Below are 20,713 nucleotides of genomic sequence, written 5' to 3' on the forward strand. Positions count from 1 at the left end.
TATTTAACAAAGTAACATTGTCCATCCATTTGAGATGGTTGCCAAATGCTGATCTGTAATCAACAATGTAATTGGGAAGTCTGCTCTCAAGGACAGGTTCTGGTCTGACTGGATTGACAAACTTGGGTGACAGTCGTTCCACAAAATGAGTGCCTTGTGTCCCTCTAATATTTTAAGTAGAAATTGTGCATTAACATGTTTAATATAGACCACATGGAAATTCTATAAATCAGATTTTGAATATGAAAAAAAAAGGCTTGCTAAAGTCTCAAAATTCAGCATTTTGACATGTCCTTCCGTCAACCCTGTGTCACTTCTAGGACTATTTTAACCCACTTAATCTCAATGTCGCCATCATAGTAAAGCCCTTTGGCGACTAGGATGCGATGATCATCTTAATTTTGCTGATTGTTCCCGGGGTAATCTAGGTTAACCGTGCAAGGGAGTTGCATTAGATGCAGCTGGGGATGCCGTACTCCACTAGACCACACAGATTGGATCCCCGCCTGTCCTTGAAGACCAGACGTTTTTTGGGTTCCACTGGGAGTTTGGTTGCACAGCTGAAACTTTGTGGCAATGGAGAGTCGTTGAAAACACACATGGAGTGGTTGATGTGAGTACCTAAGATTTCTAACGTTATATATGGATTCTGTGAATATATAATTTATCATGTTTTAATGTGTTGATTTAATAATGTTTTAATAATTGATTACTACAGATTTGATAAAGTGATAATGATATGCAACTTAAACAACTCACACGTAGATGTATGTAAGGGGAGTACAAAGTATTTTAGAAGTATTCTCAGTTGGTCCCTTTATGGATCATTTGATAGAGATAAGGCTAATGATTATGACTGTCTACAGTCATGGAAAGAGTCTTGGAAAGAGTCTCAGAAAAAGATTGGCTTATATCCATTTTTTGTAAAAATATGGGAAATTGACTTACCTCTGTCCAGGTAATAATATATATTTTTAAACTGCCCGTAAGGACTGAAAATGTTTTTTTTTCCCACAGTAAGAGAGGAGTTGCTATATTTATCGAATAAACACTTTTTTTCCATAAAGTTCAAGGGAATTAACATGGAATGAAGACATAAATGTAACGACATAAAAAACAAATGAGGTTTTCTATCAAGATAATAATTATTGCGGAGCTAATGTGATGTAGTAATGAAGGAATTTCATTATGTCGCACGAGAAAAGATCATCCACTTTTATTAAACTCGCCAGATCTGTTTCCAAATCAATGAATGTCGATTCAACTCATTGACTACTAAATTCCCTTTGCGCTTCTGAAATCTTTGCATAGAAACAATTGTAAGAACTTTAAGGCTATTTTTTGGTAATTGTGTCGTTATTATGTGCCAGATGTTAAGACTACAATTGCAAAAATCGCTGAAGCTGGAGACTTACATTTCACTCACTAACTTTAAACATCAGCTATCTGAGCAGCTAACCGATCGCTGTAGCTGTACATAGTCCATCTGTAAAAAGCCCACCCAATCTACCTACCTCATCCCCATATTGTTTTTATTTACTTTGCTTCTCTTTTGCACACCAGTATTTCTACTTACACACATCTGCTCATCTATCACTCCAGTGTTAATCTGCTAAATTGTAATTACTTTGCTACTATGGCCTATTTATTGCCTTACCACCTCATGCCATTTGCACACACTGTATATAGACTTTATTTTCTTTCTATTGTGTTATTGACTGTAAGCTTGGTTATTCCGTGTGTAACTCTGAGTTGTTGTTTATGTCGCACTGCTTTGCTTTATCTTGGCCAGGTCGCAGTTGTAAATGAGAACTCGTTCTCAACTAGCCTGCCTGCTTAAATAAAGGTGAAATATTATTTTTTTTAAAATCCATTATAATTGGGTTATTTGTGGGATTGACTTGTCAATTCAATAGCTTTGCATCTGTAACTGACTAAAATCTGGATTTCTAATTGAATTTCAACTATTGCCATGGTTTTCTTAGCTAGAAACAGCAGCCAGTCTTTGTTTTAAGATGTAAACTGAATGATTTAGCAGCTTGCTTAGTTCAAATTGAAAGGCTAATTTATTCAAAATGAATATCGAGGACATTTTATGGTAATACGTTTTTGTGTTGCCTAATAACCTGCTAGAATAGGCTACTGAGAATGGTGTCATAATTTCAATCACAAAATATTAATAATATGGATATGAACTGAATATACACTACTGTTCAAAAGTTTGGGGTCAGTTAGAAATGTCCTTGTTTTTTAAAGAAAATCATTTTTTTGTCCATAAAATAACATTAAATTGATGTTATTTTGAATGTCCAAAAAAAATGTGCTTTTCTTTAAAAAATAAGGATATTTCTAAGTGACCCCAAACTTTTGAACGGTAGTGTATGCTTGTCAACAACAGCCAGTGTTTGTTTTATTACCTGTAGCCTAATCTTACAGACTGTTACCTAAATCTAATGCATTCTAATAACATCTGATCGGCAATTGCGATATCGCTGTGAACATGATCATGATAAAACAAAGTTACAACTGCAATGGATTGAAGTTGTGGGCAGAAAGAGACTCGTATTGAACTATTTTAGCTCCCATCGAAATGCATCTTTTCCCTTAGGAATTGACTGATTTATTTTATACATTTGGCGCATTGCATGTTAATCTTAAAATAATAGATATTTAAGTGTGAAGCAGAAAGGAAATATCCAATAGAGGTCGGTATTCAGAATATAGAGTAATATTGTTTAAAATGAAAACAATGCCTTCTAATAATGGAAATGGAAATATGTTATTAGTGTTTTTGGATAGACTCTAATGAAGTCATGTTTTAGTCCGCGGGTGAAAGCAAGTCGTGCTCGCTGGGCTATATCAGGCTGTAAGGGATGCATGTGGGACATTTGGAGCAGAGGTATGAATAGTTAAATGGGAGATGTTCTTTGACCATTTCTAATTATTATTACTCAATTTTATAAGGCGGAAGGTAATTTAAAACGATAATCTGTTTCCATTACGTGAAACAGTGTCAAGTATTTAACGTAGATTGAAATGTATATTTTAGTATTGAATATTAAGTTTATAAGACAGCACCAACTTTTTGAAGGTCCTAGATTTGTTAAACAACAGGTTATAATGATACAATTACAGGAAATGGGTTCTGGGATTGTTTACTTTAGGTGTCTATTCCACATAATGGGATACTATTATCTGGTTTCTTAATTAGGATTCTTTCTTCCAGAACTGATGGAAGTCTATTACAATATGTATGTTAAGGGTGCTCCCAAATTAAATAAGGCCTGGTCAATTTAGTTTGTTTTTACCCTACGTAATGCATATTTGTTAATGGTGTTAATACCGTATTTGATGCATTGTGTGGGGTCTCTTTTATTTGGTTTTAGTGGTTTTTCACAGGTTAGAAAGGATGCACCTTAACAGGCACACATGACATTTTCTGAAGTTTCCATTGTTAGTTTTGGTTGAACACTTGTAAATTATTTTAATAAGGAATGTACTGAAAAAACATAATACAAACCTGGTACACAAAATGTTTGAAATGTTTTTAAATAATTAGTCTGAGGTACGGGGAAAGGAAAGGGAGAGAAACACTCACTTGAAGGGGTTGAATGACTTCTGACTTTCTGGTGAGGCTTGATCACCTTCACTAGAGGGCCTAGAAACATTGGGGTAAGATTTATATGTAATATGTAAGCACTCATAATTACGGATACGTTTTATACTTAATAGTTAGAGTGATTCGGACTAGGAGATGGAAAACCTGTCTCTAGTCTTTCTCTATTCCTTGAATTATGAGATCAAATGTATTTCTTTATGGAGTTAAAGGTAGTAATTCTAATTCGATTTTTTTAATTTTTTTATTTAACCAGCAGTGTTTTTTTTACACATTAATCATGTTGTGAGTCATGTGTCAAAATAGGGGAATTACCAGTTCTGAGTTTTTTTGGATTGATGTTTTACACACCTGGAGTGATATTGCGAAAGTAATCGGCCCCCTTGAACTTTGCGACCTTTTGCCACATTTCAGGCTTCAAACATAAAGATATAAAACTGTATTTTTTTGTGAAGAATCAACAACAAGTGGGACACAATCATGAAGTGGAACGACATTTATTGGATATTTCAAACTTTTTTAACAAATCAAAAACTGAAAAATTGGGCGTGCAAAATTATTCATCCCCTTTACTTTCAGTGCAGCAAACTCTCTCCAGAAGTTCAGTGAGGATCTCTGAATTATCCAATGTTGACCTAAATGACTAATGATGATAAATACAATCCACCTGTGTGTAATCAAGTCTCCGTATAAATGCACCTGCACTGTGATAGTCTCAGAGGTCCGTTAAAAGCGCAGAGAGCATCATGAAGAACAAGGAACACACCAGGCAGGTCCGAGATACTGTTGTGAAGAAGTTTAAAGCCGGATTTGGATACAAAAAGATTTCCCAAGCTTTAAACATCCCAAGGAGCACTGTGCAAGCGATAATATTGAAATGGAAGGCGTATCAGACCACTGCAAATCTACCAAGACCTGGCCATCCCTCTAAACTTTCAGCTCATACAAGGAGAAGACTGATCAGAGATGCAGCCAAGAGGCCCATGATCACTCTGGATGAACTGCAGAGATCTACAGCTGAGGTGGGAGACTCTGTCCATAGGACAACAATCAGTCGTATATTGCACAAATCTGGCCCTTATGGAAGAGTGGCAAGAAGAAAGACATAAAAAGTGTCGTTTAAAGTTTGCCACAAGCCACCTGGGAGACACACCAAACATGTGGAAGAAGGTGCTCTGGTCAGATGAAACCAAAATGTAACTTTTTGGCAACAATGCAAGACGTTATGTTTGGCGTAAAAGCAACACAGCTCATCACCTTGAACACAGCATCCCCACTGTCAAACATGGTGGTGGCAGCATCATGGTTTGGGCCTGCTTTTCTTCAGCAGGGACAGGGAAGATGGTTAAAATTGATGGGAAGATGGATGGAGCCAAATACAGGACCATTCTGGAAGAAAACCTGATGGAGTCTGCAAAAGACCTGAGACTGGGACGGAGATTTGTCTTCCAACAAGACAATGATCCAAAACATAAAGCAAAATCTACAATGGAATGGTTCAAAAATAAACATATCCAGGTGTTAGAATGGCCAAGTCAAAGTCCAGACCTGAATCCAATCGAGAATCTGTGGAAAGAACTGAAAACTGCTGTTCACAAATGCTCTCCATCCAACCTCACTGAGCTCGAGCTGTTTTGCAAGGAGGAATGGGAAAAAATGTCAGTCTCTCGATGTGCAAAACTGATAGAGACATACCCCAAGCGACTTACAGCTGTAATCGCAGCAAAAGGTGGCGCTACAAAGTATTAACTTAAGGGGGCTGAATAATTTTGCACTCCCAATTTTTCAGTTTTTGATTTGTTAAAAAAGTTTGAAATATCCAGTAAATGTCGTTCCACTTCATGATTGTGTCCCACTTGTTGTTGATTCTTCACAAAAAAATACAGTTTTATATCTTTATGTTTGAAGCCTGAAATGTGGCAAAAGGTCGCAAAGTTCAAGGGGGCCGAATACTTTCGCAAGGCACTGTATAGAAGTGTATCGCATGATATATGAAGGAGTGTATTGTTGTGTTTGTTCTCTTTCCATTTTGTTTCGATACAAATCTCACCAGATTGGGTCTGCAGGATGATCAAGATTTCTCCCTACGGATTAGCGGTCTAACTTCCTGATCCGGTGACTCTGTAGTGAGGTCGACGGTGTGATAGGGGAGTATAAGCCAATTTGAAAAAATGGTTAACAGATTGTGTTATTTTCTTTGACATTTGTCTTAGAAATGAGTATTAAGAATATTGCTAGTAGTAGTAATTTGTCATACAGAAATAATTTGTCTGGAATTCCTGAATCAGAAATTATCTAAACTACACTGTTGTTCTGATCTGTCCTCTTTGTAGGTTACTGCAAAGGTGACAACAGATGGTATCTAGGCATAGCAGGGACAATTTTCCCAAGGACCAGTGTGGACCTCACACCCCCTATAACCAGCTGAAGAAATGGTGAAAATGGCTTTCACTACAGCCCTGTCCTTCCCCACTTCTACCTGAGACGTGAGTCCGAGCCAGCAACCTGTACCCAGCATCCAGTCGAAGCTATCAACTGCCTTTTCTCTCATGCCTTTCCTCTCAGGGGTGCGACATGAGTCCACGTGGAGGGAGCATGGAGAGAGATCCCGTCCAAACTTCTCTCATGCTGCTGGTATATTGGTTGGCAAATGGACAAGACATAATGGGTGATAAAGGCGGTGACAACCCAGGTGAGACATTGAAATCAGGACATTATCATGGACCAACCACTTTGAACTTTGAATCTATCTGAAGAAGATAATGAAGAGATGCCATAAGAATGAGTGCCTGAAGCAGGGGTGGGTCAACTGTGCCCATAATTGATTTAGGGTTGCCCTAAATTGTTTATTTGGGGTATCAAGTTGATTGTACAGGTCTACACACTGCAAAATGTATAGTAATTTAGACTAAGAATGCATTAAGATACTGATCTGTAATTATGACCGTGATAAATCAATGCTAGAATTATAAGATGAATATATTGTATGTTTATATTAATGTCAATCTGACAGTGTTGGTATGTTAAGTTAAGGGTTTTAACTTTGAGTAATAGTGATTCACGTTAGTTCTAAGCATTGTAATTCTAAATTTGGGTTGGATAATTTATTAATTGGGTTTTAATTATGATTTGGAAACTGAAAGGTTTTTGTAAACTGACATTGATTTGAGAAAGTTTTTAGTATGTTAACGATATGAGTGGAGCAATTAAAGTATTATGGATTGATTTGTTATGCAAATTGTGACGTGTGCTAAGAAGATGTGTACTAAAGATCTCACCATGCCCCTGCTAAATGGAGAGGGGAAACCCTCTGATCCTGAGAGTGAATCTTATCCTAATCTATTTGACCTATATCCATTACCAAATTACAATTTTGATGATAATACTTATGAACTATAGCATGTTTGTGCTAATGGCACATAGAGTCCATAGGCGATGCCCTTAGACTTGACTGCCCTTGACCAGCACAAAAACATCCTGTGGCGTACTGCATTAGCATCGAATAGCCCCTGCGATATGCAACTTTTCAGGGAAGTCAGGAACCAATATACACAGTCATTTAGTAAAGCTAAGGCTAGCTTTTTCTTAAACAAAAATTTGCATTTTTCCACGGTTGGCCATGCTGTCCAACTGGTTACCCCTACCCCGGCCAACAGCTCTGCAACCCCCGCAGCAACATGCCCAAGCCCCCCTTGCTTTTCCTTCACCCAAATCCAGATAGCTAATGTTCTGAAAGAGCTGCAAAATCTGGATCCCTACAAATCAGCTGGGCTAGACAATCTGGAGCCTCTCTTTCTAAAATAATCCGCCGAAAATGTTGAAACCCCTATTACTAGCCTGTTCAACCTCTATTTCATGAGATCCCTAAAGATTGGAAAGCTGCCACAGTCACCCCCCCCCCCCCCATCAAAGGGGGAGACACTCTAAACCCAAACTGTTACAGAACTATATCCATCCTGCCCTACCTTTCTAAAGTCTTCGAAAGCCAAGTTAACAAACAGATCATCGACGATATCGAATCCCACTGTATCTTGTCCACTATGCAATCTGGTTTCCGAGCTGGTCATGGGTGCACCTCAGCCATGCTCAAGGTCCTAAACGATATCATAACCGCCATCGATAAAAGACAGTACTGTGCAGACGTTTTCATCGACCTGGCCAAGGCTTTCAACTCTGTCAGTCATCACATTCCTATTGGCAGAACTCAATAGCCTTGGTTTCTCAAATGACTGCCTCGCCTGGTTCACCAACTACTTCTCAGAGTTCAGTGTGTCAAATCGGAGGGCCTGTTGTCCGGACCTCTGGCAGTCTCTATGGGGGTGCCACAGAGTTCAAGTTTCTGGCCTACACTTTTCTTTGTATACATCAATGATGTAGTTTTTGCTGCTGGTGATTCTCTGATCCACTTCTAAACAGACGACACCATTCTGTATACATCTGGCCCTTCCTTGGAAACTGTGTTAACAAACCTCCATATGAGATTCAATGCCATACAACACTCCTTCCGTGGCCTCCAACTGCTTTTTAATGCTTGTAAAACTAAATACATGCTCTTCAACTGATTGCTGCCCGCCCACCTAGCATCACTAATCTGGACGGTTCTGACTTAGAATATGTGGACAACTACAAATACCTAGGTGTCTAGTTAGACTGTAAACTCTCCTTCCAGACTCACATTAAGCATCTCCAATCCAAAATTAAATCTAGAATCGGCTTCCTATTTCACAACAAAGCCTCCTTCACTCATACTTGCAAACATACCCTCGTAAAACTGACCATCCTACCGATCCTTGACTTTGGCGATGTAATTTACAAAATAGCCTCCAACACTCTACTCAGCAAATTGGATGTAGTCTATCACAGTGCCATCTGTTTTATCACCAAAGCCCCGTATACTACCCACCACTGCGACCTGTATGCTCTCGTTGGTTGGCCCTCGCTACATATTCGTCGCCAAACCTACTGGCTCTAGGTCATCTTTAAGGTCTTTGCTAGGTAAAGCCCCGCCTTATCTCAGCTCACTGTTCACCATAGAAATACCCACCCATAGCATGCGATTCAGCAGGTATATTTCCCTGGTCATCCCCAAAGCCAACACCTCCTTTGGCTGCCTTTCCTTCCAGTTCTCTGCTGCTTATTACTGGAATGAATTCCAAAATCACTTAAGCTGGAGACATATCTCCCTCACAAACTTTAAGCATCAGCTGTCAGAGCAGCTTACCGATCACTGTACCTGTACACAGCCCATCTGTAAATAGCACCTCATCCCCATATTGTTATTAATTTTTTTGCTCTTTTGCACCCCAGTATCTCTACTTGCACATCATCATCTGCACATCTCACTCCAGTGTTAATGCTAAATTGTAATTATTTCGCCACTACTTACCTCCCTAACCGTACCACATTTGCACACACAGTACATATATTTTATATTGTGTTTTTAACTGTACGTTTGTTAATCCCATGTGCATCTCTGTTGTTGTTTTTGTCCCACTGCTTTGCTTTATCTTGGCCAGGTCACAGTTGTAAATGAAAACCTGTTCTCAACTGGCCTACCTGGTGAAATAAAGCTGAAATAAAATTGTCCTGGATCATGTTCATTAGGCACCAACCTGAAGAACCTTTACTTAAACCCAGAGTCACTACCTGGATTTGTCCAAAATAGGCTCATTTTAGTTTCTTCAGATGGTGCTATGCAGATGGAAATAAACTCAGCAAGAAAAGAAATATCCCTTTTTCAGGATCCTGTCTTTCAAAGATAATTCGTAAAAATCTAAATAACTTCATAAATCTTCATTGTAAAGGGTTTAAACAACTGTTTCCCATGCTTGTTCAATTAACTATGAACAATTAATGAACATGCACCTGTGGAACGGTCGTTAAGACACTGGCAGCTTACGGACAGTAGGAAATTAAGAACACAGTTAGGAAAAGTTAGGACACTAAAGAGGCCTTTCTACTGACTCTGAAAAACAGCTGAAGAAATATGCCCAGGGTCCCTGCTCATCAGCGTGAACGTGCCTTAGGCATGCTGCAAGAAGGCATGAGGACTGCAGATTTGGCCAGGGCAATAAATGTCCGTACTGCGAGACGCCTAAGACAGCGCTACAGGGAGACAGGATGGACAGATGATAGTCCTCGCAGTGGCAGACAAGGTGTAACAACATCTGCACAGGATTGGTACATCTGAACATCACACCTGCAGGTCAGATACAGGATGGCAACAACAACTGCCCGAGTTACACCAGGAACGCACAATCCCTCCAGTGCTCAGACTGTCCGCAATAGACTGAGAGAGACTAGACTGAGGGCTTGTAGGCCTGTTGTAAGGCAGGTCCTCACCAGACATCACCAGCAACAATGTCGCCTATGGGCACAAATCCATTGTCGCTGGACCAGATAGGACTGGCAAAAAGTGCTCTTCACTGACGAGTCACGGTTTTGTCTCACCAGGGGTGATGGTCGGATTCGCGTTTATCATCGAAGGAATGAGCGTAACACCGGGGCCTGTACTCTGGAGCGGGATCAATTTGGAGGTGGAGGATCTGTCATGGTCTGGGGTGGTGTGTCACAGCATTATCAGACTGAGCTTGTTGTCATTGCAGGCAATCAACACTGTGCGTAACGGGGAAGACATCCTCCTCCCTCATGTGGTACCCTTCCTGCAGGCTCATCCTGACATGAGCCTCCAGCATGACAATGCCACCAGCCATACTGCTCGTTCTGTGCGTGATTTCATGCAAGACAGGAATGCCATGGCCAGCGAAGAGCCCGGGTCTCAATCTCATTGAGCACATCTGGGACCTGTTTGATCGGAGGGTGAGGGCTAGGGCCATTCTCCCAGAAATGTCCGGGAACTTGCAGGTGCCTTGGTGGAAGAGTGGGGTACCATCTCACAACAAGAACTGGAAAATATAGTGCAGTCCATGAGGATGAGATGCACTGCTGTGCTTAATGTAGCTGGTGGCCACACCAGATACTGACGGTTACTTTTGTACCTTTGTTCAGGGACACATTATTCAATTTCTATTTGACACATGTCCGTGGAACTTGTTCAGTTTATGTCTCCGTTGTTGAATCTTGTTATGTTCATACAAATATTTACACATGTTAGGTTTGCTGAAAATAAATGCAGTTGACTGTGAGAGGACGTTTCTTTTTTTGCTGAGTTTAGTTATTTCCACCATGCTGACCAATGGGAGTATGCTCAGTGTCAATGTGATTGTGTTTCATACTGATTTAAAAATGTACCAATAATTCGTTAAGGTTAAACACAATGAACCAACGGATGGTCATTTACAATGATAATATAATAGTGCAAGGAAGTTATTTTTATATATTTAAGTTAGAAGTTGTTTCATGACTGATGCCTGTTTTTCTACATTTGTATTCATGTGTTTTTAAAACATATTTTCTTTGAAGTTGAGACAAGTCTCAAAATGGGGGATTATGGTAGAATATTACAAGATTGTTTTAAAACTGTTTATGCATTGAATAAGGTTTCTCCGTACAGTCTCATCTGTGTCTGTGGGACTGATTTGGGTCTCTGGGGCTTGGGGTTGGCAATTGATTTATGATGGCTAGGTGATAGAACCTGCAGCCTGCATTCCATTGATTGAATAGTGTCTATGAAATAGTGGCCTTTCTGCCAGGGCCAGGTGAACCCTCCCTCCAGTTTATCTCTTACATACAGATGAACACTGGACTTGTTGCATTAGTATACAGTGGGGCAAAACGTATTTAGTCAGCCACCAATTGTGCAAGTTCTCCCACTTAAAAAGATGAGAGAGGCCTGTAATGTTCATCATAGGTACACTTCAAATATGACAGACAAAATGAGAAGAAAAAAAATCCAGAAAATCACATTGTAGGATTTTTTATGAATGTATTTGCAAATTATGGTGGAAAATAAGTATTTGGTCAATAACAAAAGTTTATCTCAATACTTTGTTATATACCCTTTGTTGGCAAAGACAGAGGTCAAACGTTTTCTGTAAGTCTTCACAAGGTTTTCACACACTGTTGCTGGTATTTTGGCGCATTCCTCCATGCAGATCTCCTCTAGAGCAGTGATGTTTTGGGGCTGTTGCTGGGCAACATGGACTTTCAACTCTCTCCAAAGATTTTCTATGGGGTTGAGATCTGGAGACTGGCTAGGCCACTCCAGGACCTTGAAATGCTTCTTACGAAGCCCCTCCTTCGTTGCCCGGGCGGTGTGTTTGGGATCATTGTCATGCCGAAAGACCCAGCCACGTTTCATCTTCAATGCCCTTGCTGATGGTAGGCTTTGTTACTTTGGTCCCAGCTCTCTGCAGGTCATTCACTAGGTCCCCCCGTGTGGTTCTGGGATCTGCAGATCGAGGGAGATTATCAGTGGTCTTGTATGTCTTCCATTTCCTAATAATTGCTCCCACAGTTGATTTCTTCAAACCAAGCTGCTTACCTATTGCAGATTCAGTCTTCCCAGCCTGGTGCAGGTCTACAATTTTGTTTCTGGTGTCCTTTGACAGCTCTTTGGTCTTGGCCATAGTGGAGTTTGGAGTGTGACTGAGGTTGTGGACAGGTGTCTTTTATACTGATAACAAGTTCAAACAGGTGCCATTAATACAGGTAACGAGTGGAGGACAGAGGAGCCTCTTAAAGAAGATGTTACAGGTCTGTGAGAGCCAGAAATCTTGCTTGTTTGTAGGTGACCAAATACTTATTTTCCACCATAATTTGCAAATAAATTCATTAAGAATCCTACAATGTGATTTTCTGGATTTTTTTTCTCATTTTGTCTGTCATAGTTGAAGTGTACCTATGATGAAAATTACAGGCCTCTCTCATCTTTTTAAGAGGGAGAACTTGCACAATTGGTGGCTGACTAAATACTTTTTTGCCCCACTGTATGTGTGTTAAGGACGGTGAAACTGAGAAGATACCCCTGTATAAAGAAGCAGTAAATTACCTAGAGACAGAAACCTGGCGCAATGTAAATCTTGTATGTTGCTTGATAGAACGATGTACTTTTCTGGTGTTTTGTGCTGGAAAACTGAGCATAACACAACCCTGTTACCCATAGATAGACAGGCTAGAAATGTTATAACAATTTTATTTTATTTTTTGTGAAGCATTCAATTGCCACTCCCTGTTGCACACAACAAGCTTCCATTCCCCGTCTCAATTTATGTCTGATTTAAGAAGAAATTGTCAACCCGGTTACAGTCTATCTTCCCACTGGGTAAAAACTGGGTAAAAACATTTATTCCACATCATTTCAACCAAAATAAATAAATGTGATGTTGAATCAACGTGTATTGGATTTGCAGAAAGTCATCAACATAAGGGAATTGACTTTTTTTCAGCCAACTTAACCTAAATCCAATGTCAAACTTTGTGGTATGTTTGCTTCTGTTTGGTGGGTGTGGCTAGGTGTTGCTTGAATCAATGAGTGACGTATTTAAAGGGCAATTGGAGCTTTCAAGACAACTGGTGCTGCGTTCAAAACAACTGGGAACTTTGAAAAAAAATCAAGCTCCGACTGGGGAAAAAAATCGTTTTTAACTCCAGCCTCTTTCTAGAGTAATGATCTCAAAGTCATGTCAGAAAGTCGGAGGTCAGACAGGTCAGAAAGTCGGAGCTCTAGAAAGATGGCAGAGTTTCCGACTTGGAATTCCAAGTTGGATGACCGTTCAAAAAAAAAATCCCAGTCGAAGCTTGTTTTTTGCCACTTGTTTTGAACGCACTGAATTCGGAACTCAAGAGATTTCCCGAGGTTGAGTTCCCACTTGTTTTGAACGCAGCAAGTGGCCAATCCATGCTGATGGCGTTTCCCAACCCACAAACATTTTACAATTTACTCCACAACCCAACCCCGAATTTCAACTGTTCGTTCAATACAGCACCATTTCAGTTAAATTGAACGACACAGAACGTAAACACGTACTGAACGCAGCCCTATATTCTAGAGGGGTGTATTCACTATGAACCTAACTCAACAAAACGGGGAGGGACGTACCTGCATTTGGCCAACAGAAACTCTTGTAAACTTGCAAAACGCAACTGTTTGGACTTTGGACGAATGATTACACACCCCAGGGGTGTATACATTAGTCGGATCCAGTTGTTGCAAAACATTTTGCAACTGAAACCGTTTACTCCAAACAGAAACATTTTGAAACGAAAACGAGAGTTTCTATTGGACAAATGCTTGTAGCCTACGCAAATCCCTCTCTGTTTCGCTTGCTTCCGTTTGGTTCCTAGAGTAAACGGTGTCGGTTACGAAACGTTTTACAACGGAATCCGATTAATAAATACACCCCAGAATCCATGACGATGACTAACCACGAAAAGGCAGTATGACATCACCAACCCTGCCTTTACTTGCCAGGAATCATTTGCTAGTTGTTGTTACTCACACAAAGGGAAGCTGCTTCGAATACTGTATAATTTCATCAAAGGAACAAAAACTACTATAGATCGCTCAGTTATTTGCAATCGCGGAGAAACACAAAACAATTGTGTCCGAGTTTCCGTCTGAAACGATGTCTTTCATCCCAGGACAACCAGTTACTGCTGTTGTGGTAAGTTTTGAAATAGGTACGGCATCCATTGTCCAGGTCTAAAATCCTTCAATCAGTGCCTAGATGCGAACTATAAATGGGTAAAGTATTTATTCCAAAAATGTAGACTAACATTACTGGTTACAAAAGTGAATTTAGCATTGTGGTCATGCGTGCTTGCTTACTCTTGGCTATGTAACTGTTCGAACTTACCCTCGTCAAAATGGTTACATTGTAGCAGCAAAGTTCCTTTGAAACATTGCTGTTCGATAGGTTCTAATCAAACCTACAGTATCTACGTTTTACTCCTTTCTGTTGTAACGTTAGCTTCTGTATCCAGGTGGATAACAGTATAGGAGCACTTCATTTAATGGGTTATGAAGTTAACTGTTTTTCATTTTCACATGATGAGAAATCTTTCACCCCTAAAATACATGTATCTAGTTAGCTAATATTACACTGCGCGGCCTTGCCAACATGTTTTTTTTCTTTAGGAGTAGCCTGTTATCTCTACATTAAGGCTAGCAGCTAGCATTATTATCCAACTTGTTTGCTATGCTGCATGCATGAAAGTGAAGTGTTTCAGAGAAGGGTGTCACCTACCTACCTGAGACTGCTTGCATAACGTTAGCTTACTCTATTGACACAGCCATTGAAGTGACATGGTCAATACTCTGTAATTCATGAAGGCCATGCCTCTCAACACACTGTTCATTCCTAACATCCAGCTAGAAATATGAGTCATTAAGTAATTGCCTAGTGACAATGGGTTGATATTTCCATTAATACAGAGATCCTGGTGGTCAGCCGGCATTATACAATTCCATGAGTGTTTCAATATTCTCATCACCAAGAACTTCAGATCCACTGAATGATGGTTAACCATATTGACCACTGAGTGCAGGGGTTTTAAGAACTTCTGACAACTGACACTGAGGCTCCTCTTATTCACCATCACACAGACTTGCTTTGTGCTGTAAAGAGCAGTGAGCTGGATGTGCCAGAATCCTCCATCTGTTTTATTGAGAGGGCAGCTGTCTGAGGACCATGAGGACAGCTAGACTGAGAAAAGATCTGTCTCCAGTCAGTTGGTGGCAGAGAGTTTCTCTTTAAGTCAGTCACTCAACATGACCCACGACATGGAGATTATCTTTGTCCCTTCAGGGAACTAGTCTATTCATAACCCTAGTGTTCTGAACAATTCCACAGTAACATAATGATGCTGAGACTCAGATTTTTCACTTTAAAATGATTGGCAAACAAATAACCATTCTCAATGACTACTTTTAACAATTTCCACAAACATGTAGAAAAACACATTCACTTGAAGAACAGTGCAGATGCAACATGGTTTGTGCTGTCATTCTGTTACTGAACTTTGGTTACCAAACCATGGAGATGCCCTTCTGCATTCTTAAAGGAAGCTCAGTGCATGATGTGGGGGACTCGGCACTACATTTTACATTCTATGTAAGTCATCACCTCATTCTAAATATTGTGGCTAGTTATGCTACTGGAACTATTTTATAACCTGTTGCAATGGTGGAATGAGAATGCGAACAGAGACTTGGTGGTTGTTGAAGTTATGAGTTCTTTCCTCTCCCAGCTCCACTTTCAACTTTCATGTGCTTTACAGCAACGAATTGAAATCTGCAAACTTCGCCAGGGTGAACATTTGATCCTGGGTTTCAGCATTGGAGGGGGAATAGACCAAGACCCTGGTCAGAACCCCTTCTCTGAAGACAAGTCCGACAAGGTACGAGTAAAACACATGGAAATACTCTCCCTATCAGTTCTTAGTGAGCTCTGCTCTGGCAAAACTCTAACATCAACAGTAAACTAGTAAACTAAGGTATTAGAGAGGCAGGCCTGAACACATCAACTCTAGCCTCAGGTAGCTACTGGAGTAACACTGCAGACCCAGATAGCTGATTGCATACAAGGCATGGATGGATTACTTAAACAGTGACATTTTATAGTTTGAATTTATCATCAAACCAGTCTATAATGAATTGACATTAGGTAATACGTTTTGTATGTAGATGCACAGATGTTGGGCTTTCATATGTATTTCTCTTTTGCTGTATTGATGTTTTTCTGCATGATCACAGGGCATCTATGTGACACGGGTGACACCAGGGGGACCAGCAGAAGTTGCGGGCTTGATGATGGGAGACAAAGTAATGCAGGTATGCTATTTTTACATTAATTGCTTCAGAAATGCATGTTTCAAACTTTTGACCCGATAAACATTTAATTTGACCTTATTGATGCATTTCCACAAGGTGGCACCATTTACTCTATCACTAGGCATGATATACACTACAAAGTTATGTGGACACTTGCTAGTCGAACATCTCATTCCAAAATCATGGGCATTAATATGGAGTTGGTCCTCCCTTTGCTGCTATAACAGCCTCCACTCTTCTGGGAAGGCTTTCCACTAGATGTTGGAACATTGCTGTGGCGACTTACTTCTATTCAGCCACGAGCATTAGTTAAGTCAGGCATTGATGTTGGGTGATTATGCCTGGTTTGCAGTCTGCGTTCCAATTCATACCAATGAGTTCAGGGCTCTGTGCAGGCCAGTCAAGTTCTTCCACACTGATCTCGACAAACCATTTATGTATGGGCCTCGCTTTGTTCACGGGACCATTGTCACGCTGAAACAGGAAAGGGCCTTCCCCAAACTGTTGCCACAAAGTTGGAAGCACAGAATAGTCTAGAATGTCGCTGTAGCATTAAGATTTCCCATCTTCAAACCATGAAAAACAGCCCCAGACCCTTATAACTTGTCCACCAAACTTTACAGTTGGCACTATGCATTGGGGCAGGTAGCGTTCTTCTGGCATCCGCCAAATTCAGATTAGTCCGTCGGCCTGCCAGATGTTGAAGCGTGATTATCACTCCAGAGAACGTGCTTCCACTGCTCCAGAGTCCAATGGCAGCGAGCTTTACACCACTCCAGCCGACGCTTGGCATTTCACATGGTCTTAGGCTTGTGTGCAGCTGCTTGGCCACGGAAACCCATTTTATGAAGCTGCTAAACAGAAAGCTTAAAGATCATGTAGGTTTTCTGAGTGTGAGATGTTATTGGTCCCAGATTTCAGCCTGTTTCAAGAGGAGATTCAGTTTGATACTCTGTAGTGAGTGTTGCAACCGAGGACAGTCTATTTTAATGGGCTACAGCACTAGGGGGTCCCGTTCTGTGAGTTTGTGTGGCCTACCACTTTGCGGCTGAGCCATTGTTACTCCTAGACGTTTTCACTTCACAATAAGAGCACTTGCAGTTGACTGGGGCAGCTTTAGCAGGGCATACATTTGACAAGCTGACTTATTGGAAAGGTGGCATCCTATGACGGTGCCACATTGAAAGTTACTGAGCTCTCCAGTAAGGCCATTCTACTGCCAATGTTTGTCAATGGAGATGTGCTAGATTTTATACACTTGTCAGCAACGGGTCTGGCTGAAATTGCCAAATCCACTAATTTGAAGGGGTGTCCACGTACTTTTCTATATATAGTGTATATGCCAATTAGCAGACGCGCTTATCCAAAGCAACTTTAGTCATGCGTGCATACATTTCATGTATGGATTCGAACCCACAATCATGGCGTTGCAAGCGCCATGTTCTACCAAAGCGAGTCTGCGTAATGGTGAATAAGAGGAGTGTCAGTGGTCAGAAGTTCTTAAAAACACTGCACTCAGTGGTCAGTATTGGTGATGAGAATCACTCATGGTCATGGAAACACTCATGAAACTATTCACTGTATACCAATATTCCACTTACATCGCAACAAGAATATATAATACTGTAATGACAACCTATTGTAAGAAGACATTGTTGATATGTCTCCACCAGGTAAATGGATGGGATATGACCATGGTGACACACGACCAGGCACGCAAACGGCTGACGAAGAAGAATGAAGACATTGTGCGGCTACTGGTGACCAGGAAATCGCTGGAGCAGGCTGTCAGACATTCTATGATGTAATGACTCAAACGCTAGTCTTTTAGTGCAGACAGAGTTTGCTATCAGACGTGAGACAATGCCAGTGACCGAGAGCATAGTATTTCAAATCTTTTATCACATACTGTAAGTTTGGGGTGAATTCCACATCAATTCTGTCAATTCAGGAGATGTAATGAAATTGAAAAGTGCAATTTATTTCATGAAGGATTCCTGAGTTGAATTGCAAAGGAATTGATTATGGCTGTACTCACATATTCCCAAACAGGGTACACTCCATTTATACCATGTCTCTACAATTCATCAGTGTGATTCTAGTTATTGGGATCATTAACGCCTTTAACTAGCTGACTTGTGTATTACTTTTTCAGTTATTAGTACATTTCATGATCTCAGTCATAATTTGATTTAATCTACATTTTATATCTATGTTTTCGAGTCCATGTCTGTACAAGCCAAAAGAAAACATTTTAAAAAAAAACTATAGACTAATAAATGTAACTACGTCATGTGGTGTAACTTCCACATATTTTGCATGAGCAGTTTTGTAGTGGGGATAGAGGTTGTTATGCAAACATATGTGTACAAAGCACATATGGTAATTTCCAGCATTAATCTGCAACACTAATTTGTATGTCTTCCATAGAGTTGTCCTCTTTATATTGTGTTTTTGAGTTTAATATATGGCTTTAATAACAATTTAACACTTAAGTGATTAACAACGCCATGTCATCTGGAAAATGTATGAATATTCATCATCAGGCTTGGATTATATATTTTTTAATCTTTTTATTTTGGTATCATCCATGTTGTGCATCTACCAAAGTAACAAGCACAGCTGAACTGCATACTTTATATTTCATTTTACAATATTGTACTTTATGTCTACCAAATACTGTAATATTCATTTGAGGATTTTAGTTTTGTATGTCATGCAGGAAAACAGTTACTTCTCAACCATCTGGATATAGTTAATCTGGTGTTGCATCCTTGACTTGAAATCAAGACTAGGGTATAGTCAACCTTTTTATAAGTGCCTTCTTTCTCACGTTCATATAGAGAAAGTGGCATTTTGGATTGTTCATTAGGTCACTTGCTGGTTGATCTTAGACAGCTAGTTGCACACTGGAATAGTTTGGACCAAGGTTGATGGATCTAATGAATTGAGAGAGATGTTTGATACACAACAGCCTTAAATGAAACTAGTGATTGTACCACTAAATTGTGATGGTGCGAAATAGTGTTTTTTGTATTCAAGCCCTTTTCCATTCCTATTGTTCAATGATATGTAAGCTTTATCACTGCCTCAGCTGTACAATAAACAGCAAGGCCTCAGTGATTTAATCCAATCTTCTCAGTTCCTATTAAAATGGATCAAAGATAAAGGAATGTTGTAATGCATATTCCAATGGTACCTAATATACTGTACATACATCCTAGTATGTTCTACTAATTTAGTATTTGATATGGCTTTGTTTTTGTTAGAATTTTATTTATTTATTTGGAGATTATAATTATATATAAACTAGGTGGTTTGAGCCCTGAATGCTGATTGGCTGACCGCTGTGGTATATCAGACCATATTCCACAGGTATGACAAAACATGTATTTTCATACTCTATTTACGTTGGTAGCCAGTTTATAATAGCAGTAAGGCACCTTGGGGGTTTGGGGTATATCGGCAATATACCACGGCTAAGGGCTGTCTCCAGGCACTCCGCGTTGCGCATAAGAACAGCCCTTAGTCGTAGTTTATTGGCCATATACCACACCACCTCGGGCCTTATTGCTTAAATATCAATGGCAGAGTGACACATCTAACTCCACACCCAACTTTTAAAAGAATAAACACTTCAAAAGACTGACCAACCTTTTGGTAAATGTAGCCTTGTATGAACATTTTCTATGAGGTCGATTTCTATCTACATGTCAACTGTTAAACTATCTATTTCATTTGTTGTCCATAAGTACTCAGGGTATATGGGGAAAACCTTTGAATTTACCATTTTGGCATATGATTGTATACTTTATACTTCGAATGTTCTTTAACATAAATCAAAATCAACTGAAAGAATGCATCCTTTTTTGGTATTATGTGTTTGTCAGGCACTTTGCAAAATTGACTTGTCACCGAGCGGTGACACTCTCTGACAAAACAGGGAATATGTGGTTCTGTGACATGAGCAGGGATAATATTTTCTCTGTGTGCAGTGTATGTTGGAAGAAGTAGCCTATGCCAAGACAAGCAAATTTGATGAAAAAATTAATGATGAAAAGCAGCTGTTCTTCACAGATCCACAGCTGCTAATTAAATGGTGTTTGTTAGCTGTTAGCATTAGAAAGATGGGGGGAAGGTGTGAATTTTAGATTTGAGAAGCTGTTGGAGCATCCCGGTGTGTGCATAGATTCATGGTGTGTGTGGGCAGTTGCACAGCTTATCATCACCCTGTCATTAACCATTGTATGAAGCATATTAATCAATAGAAATACAGATGTGGGTATATATGCGATACAGTATTTCCATAGGTTGACTTGTATTATTGACATATTGATAGATTAGATATTGCATCATACTGTATT

General features: G+C 39.9%; 1 protein-coding gene across 1 annotated transcript; it reads left to right on the forward strand.

Annotated features, from left to right (window-relative positions):
* Positions 1-13,687: 13,687 nt before the first annotated feature.
* On the forward strand, positions 13,688-20,204 carry LOC110502506 (tax1-binding protein 3). The gene is made up of 4 exons (XM_021580605.3): positions 13,688-14,181; positions 15,797-15,916; positions 16,272-16,349; positions 18,023-20,204. Exons 1-4 carry the CDS (start codon positions 14,143-14,145, stop codon positions 18,155-18,157), a joined length of 372 nt encoding a protein of 123 aa, XP_021436280.1. The 5' UTR covers positions 13,688-14,142; the 3' UTR covers positions 18,158-20,204.
* Positions 20,205-20,713: the final 509 nt, after the last annotated feature.

Source organism: Oncorhynchus mykiss, chromosome 1 (genome assembly GCF_057628025.1).
Source record: "Oncorhynchus mykiss isolate SJ-2025 chromosome 1, ASM5762802v1, whole genome shotgun sequence".
Lineage (NCBI taxonomy): Eukaryota > Metazoa > Chordata > Actinopteri > Salmoniformes > Salmonidae > Oncorhynchus > Oncorhynchus mykiss.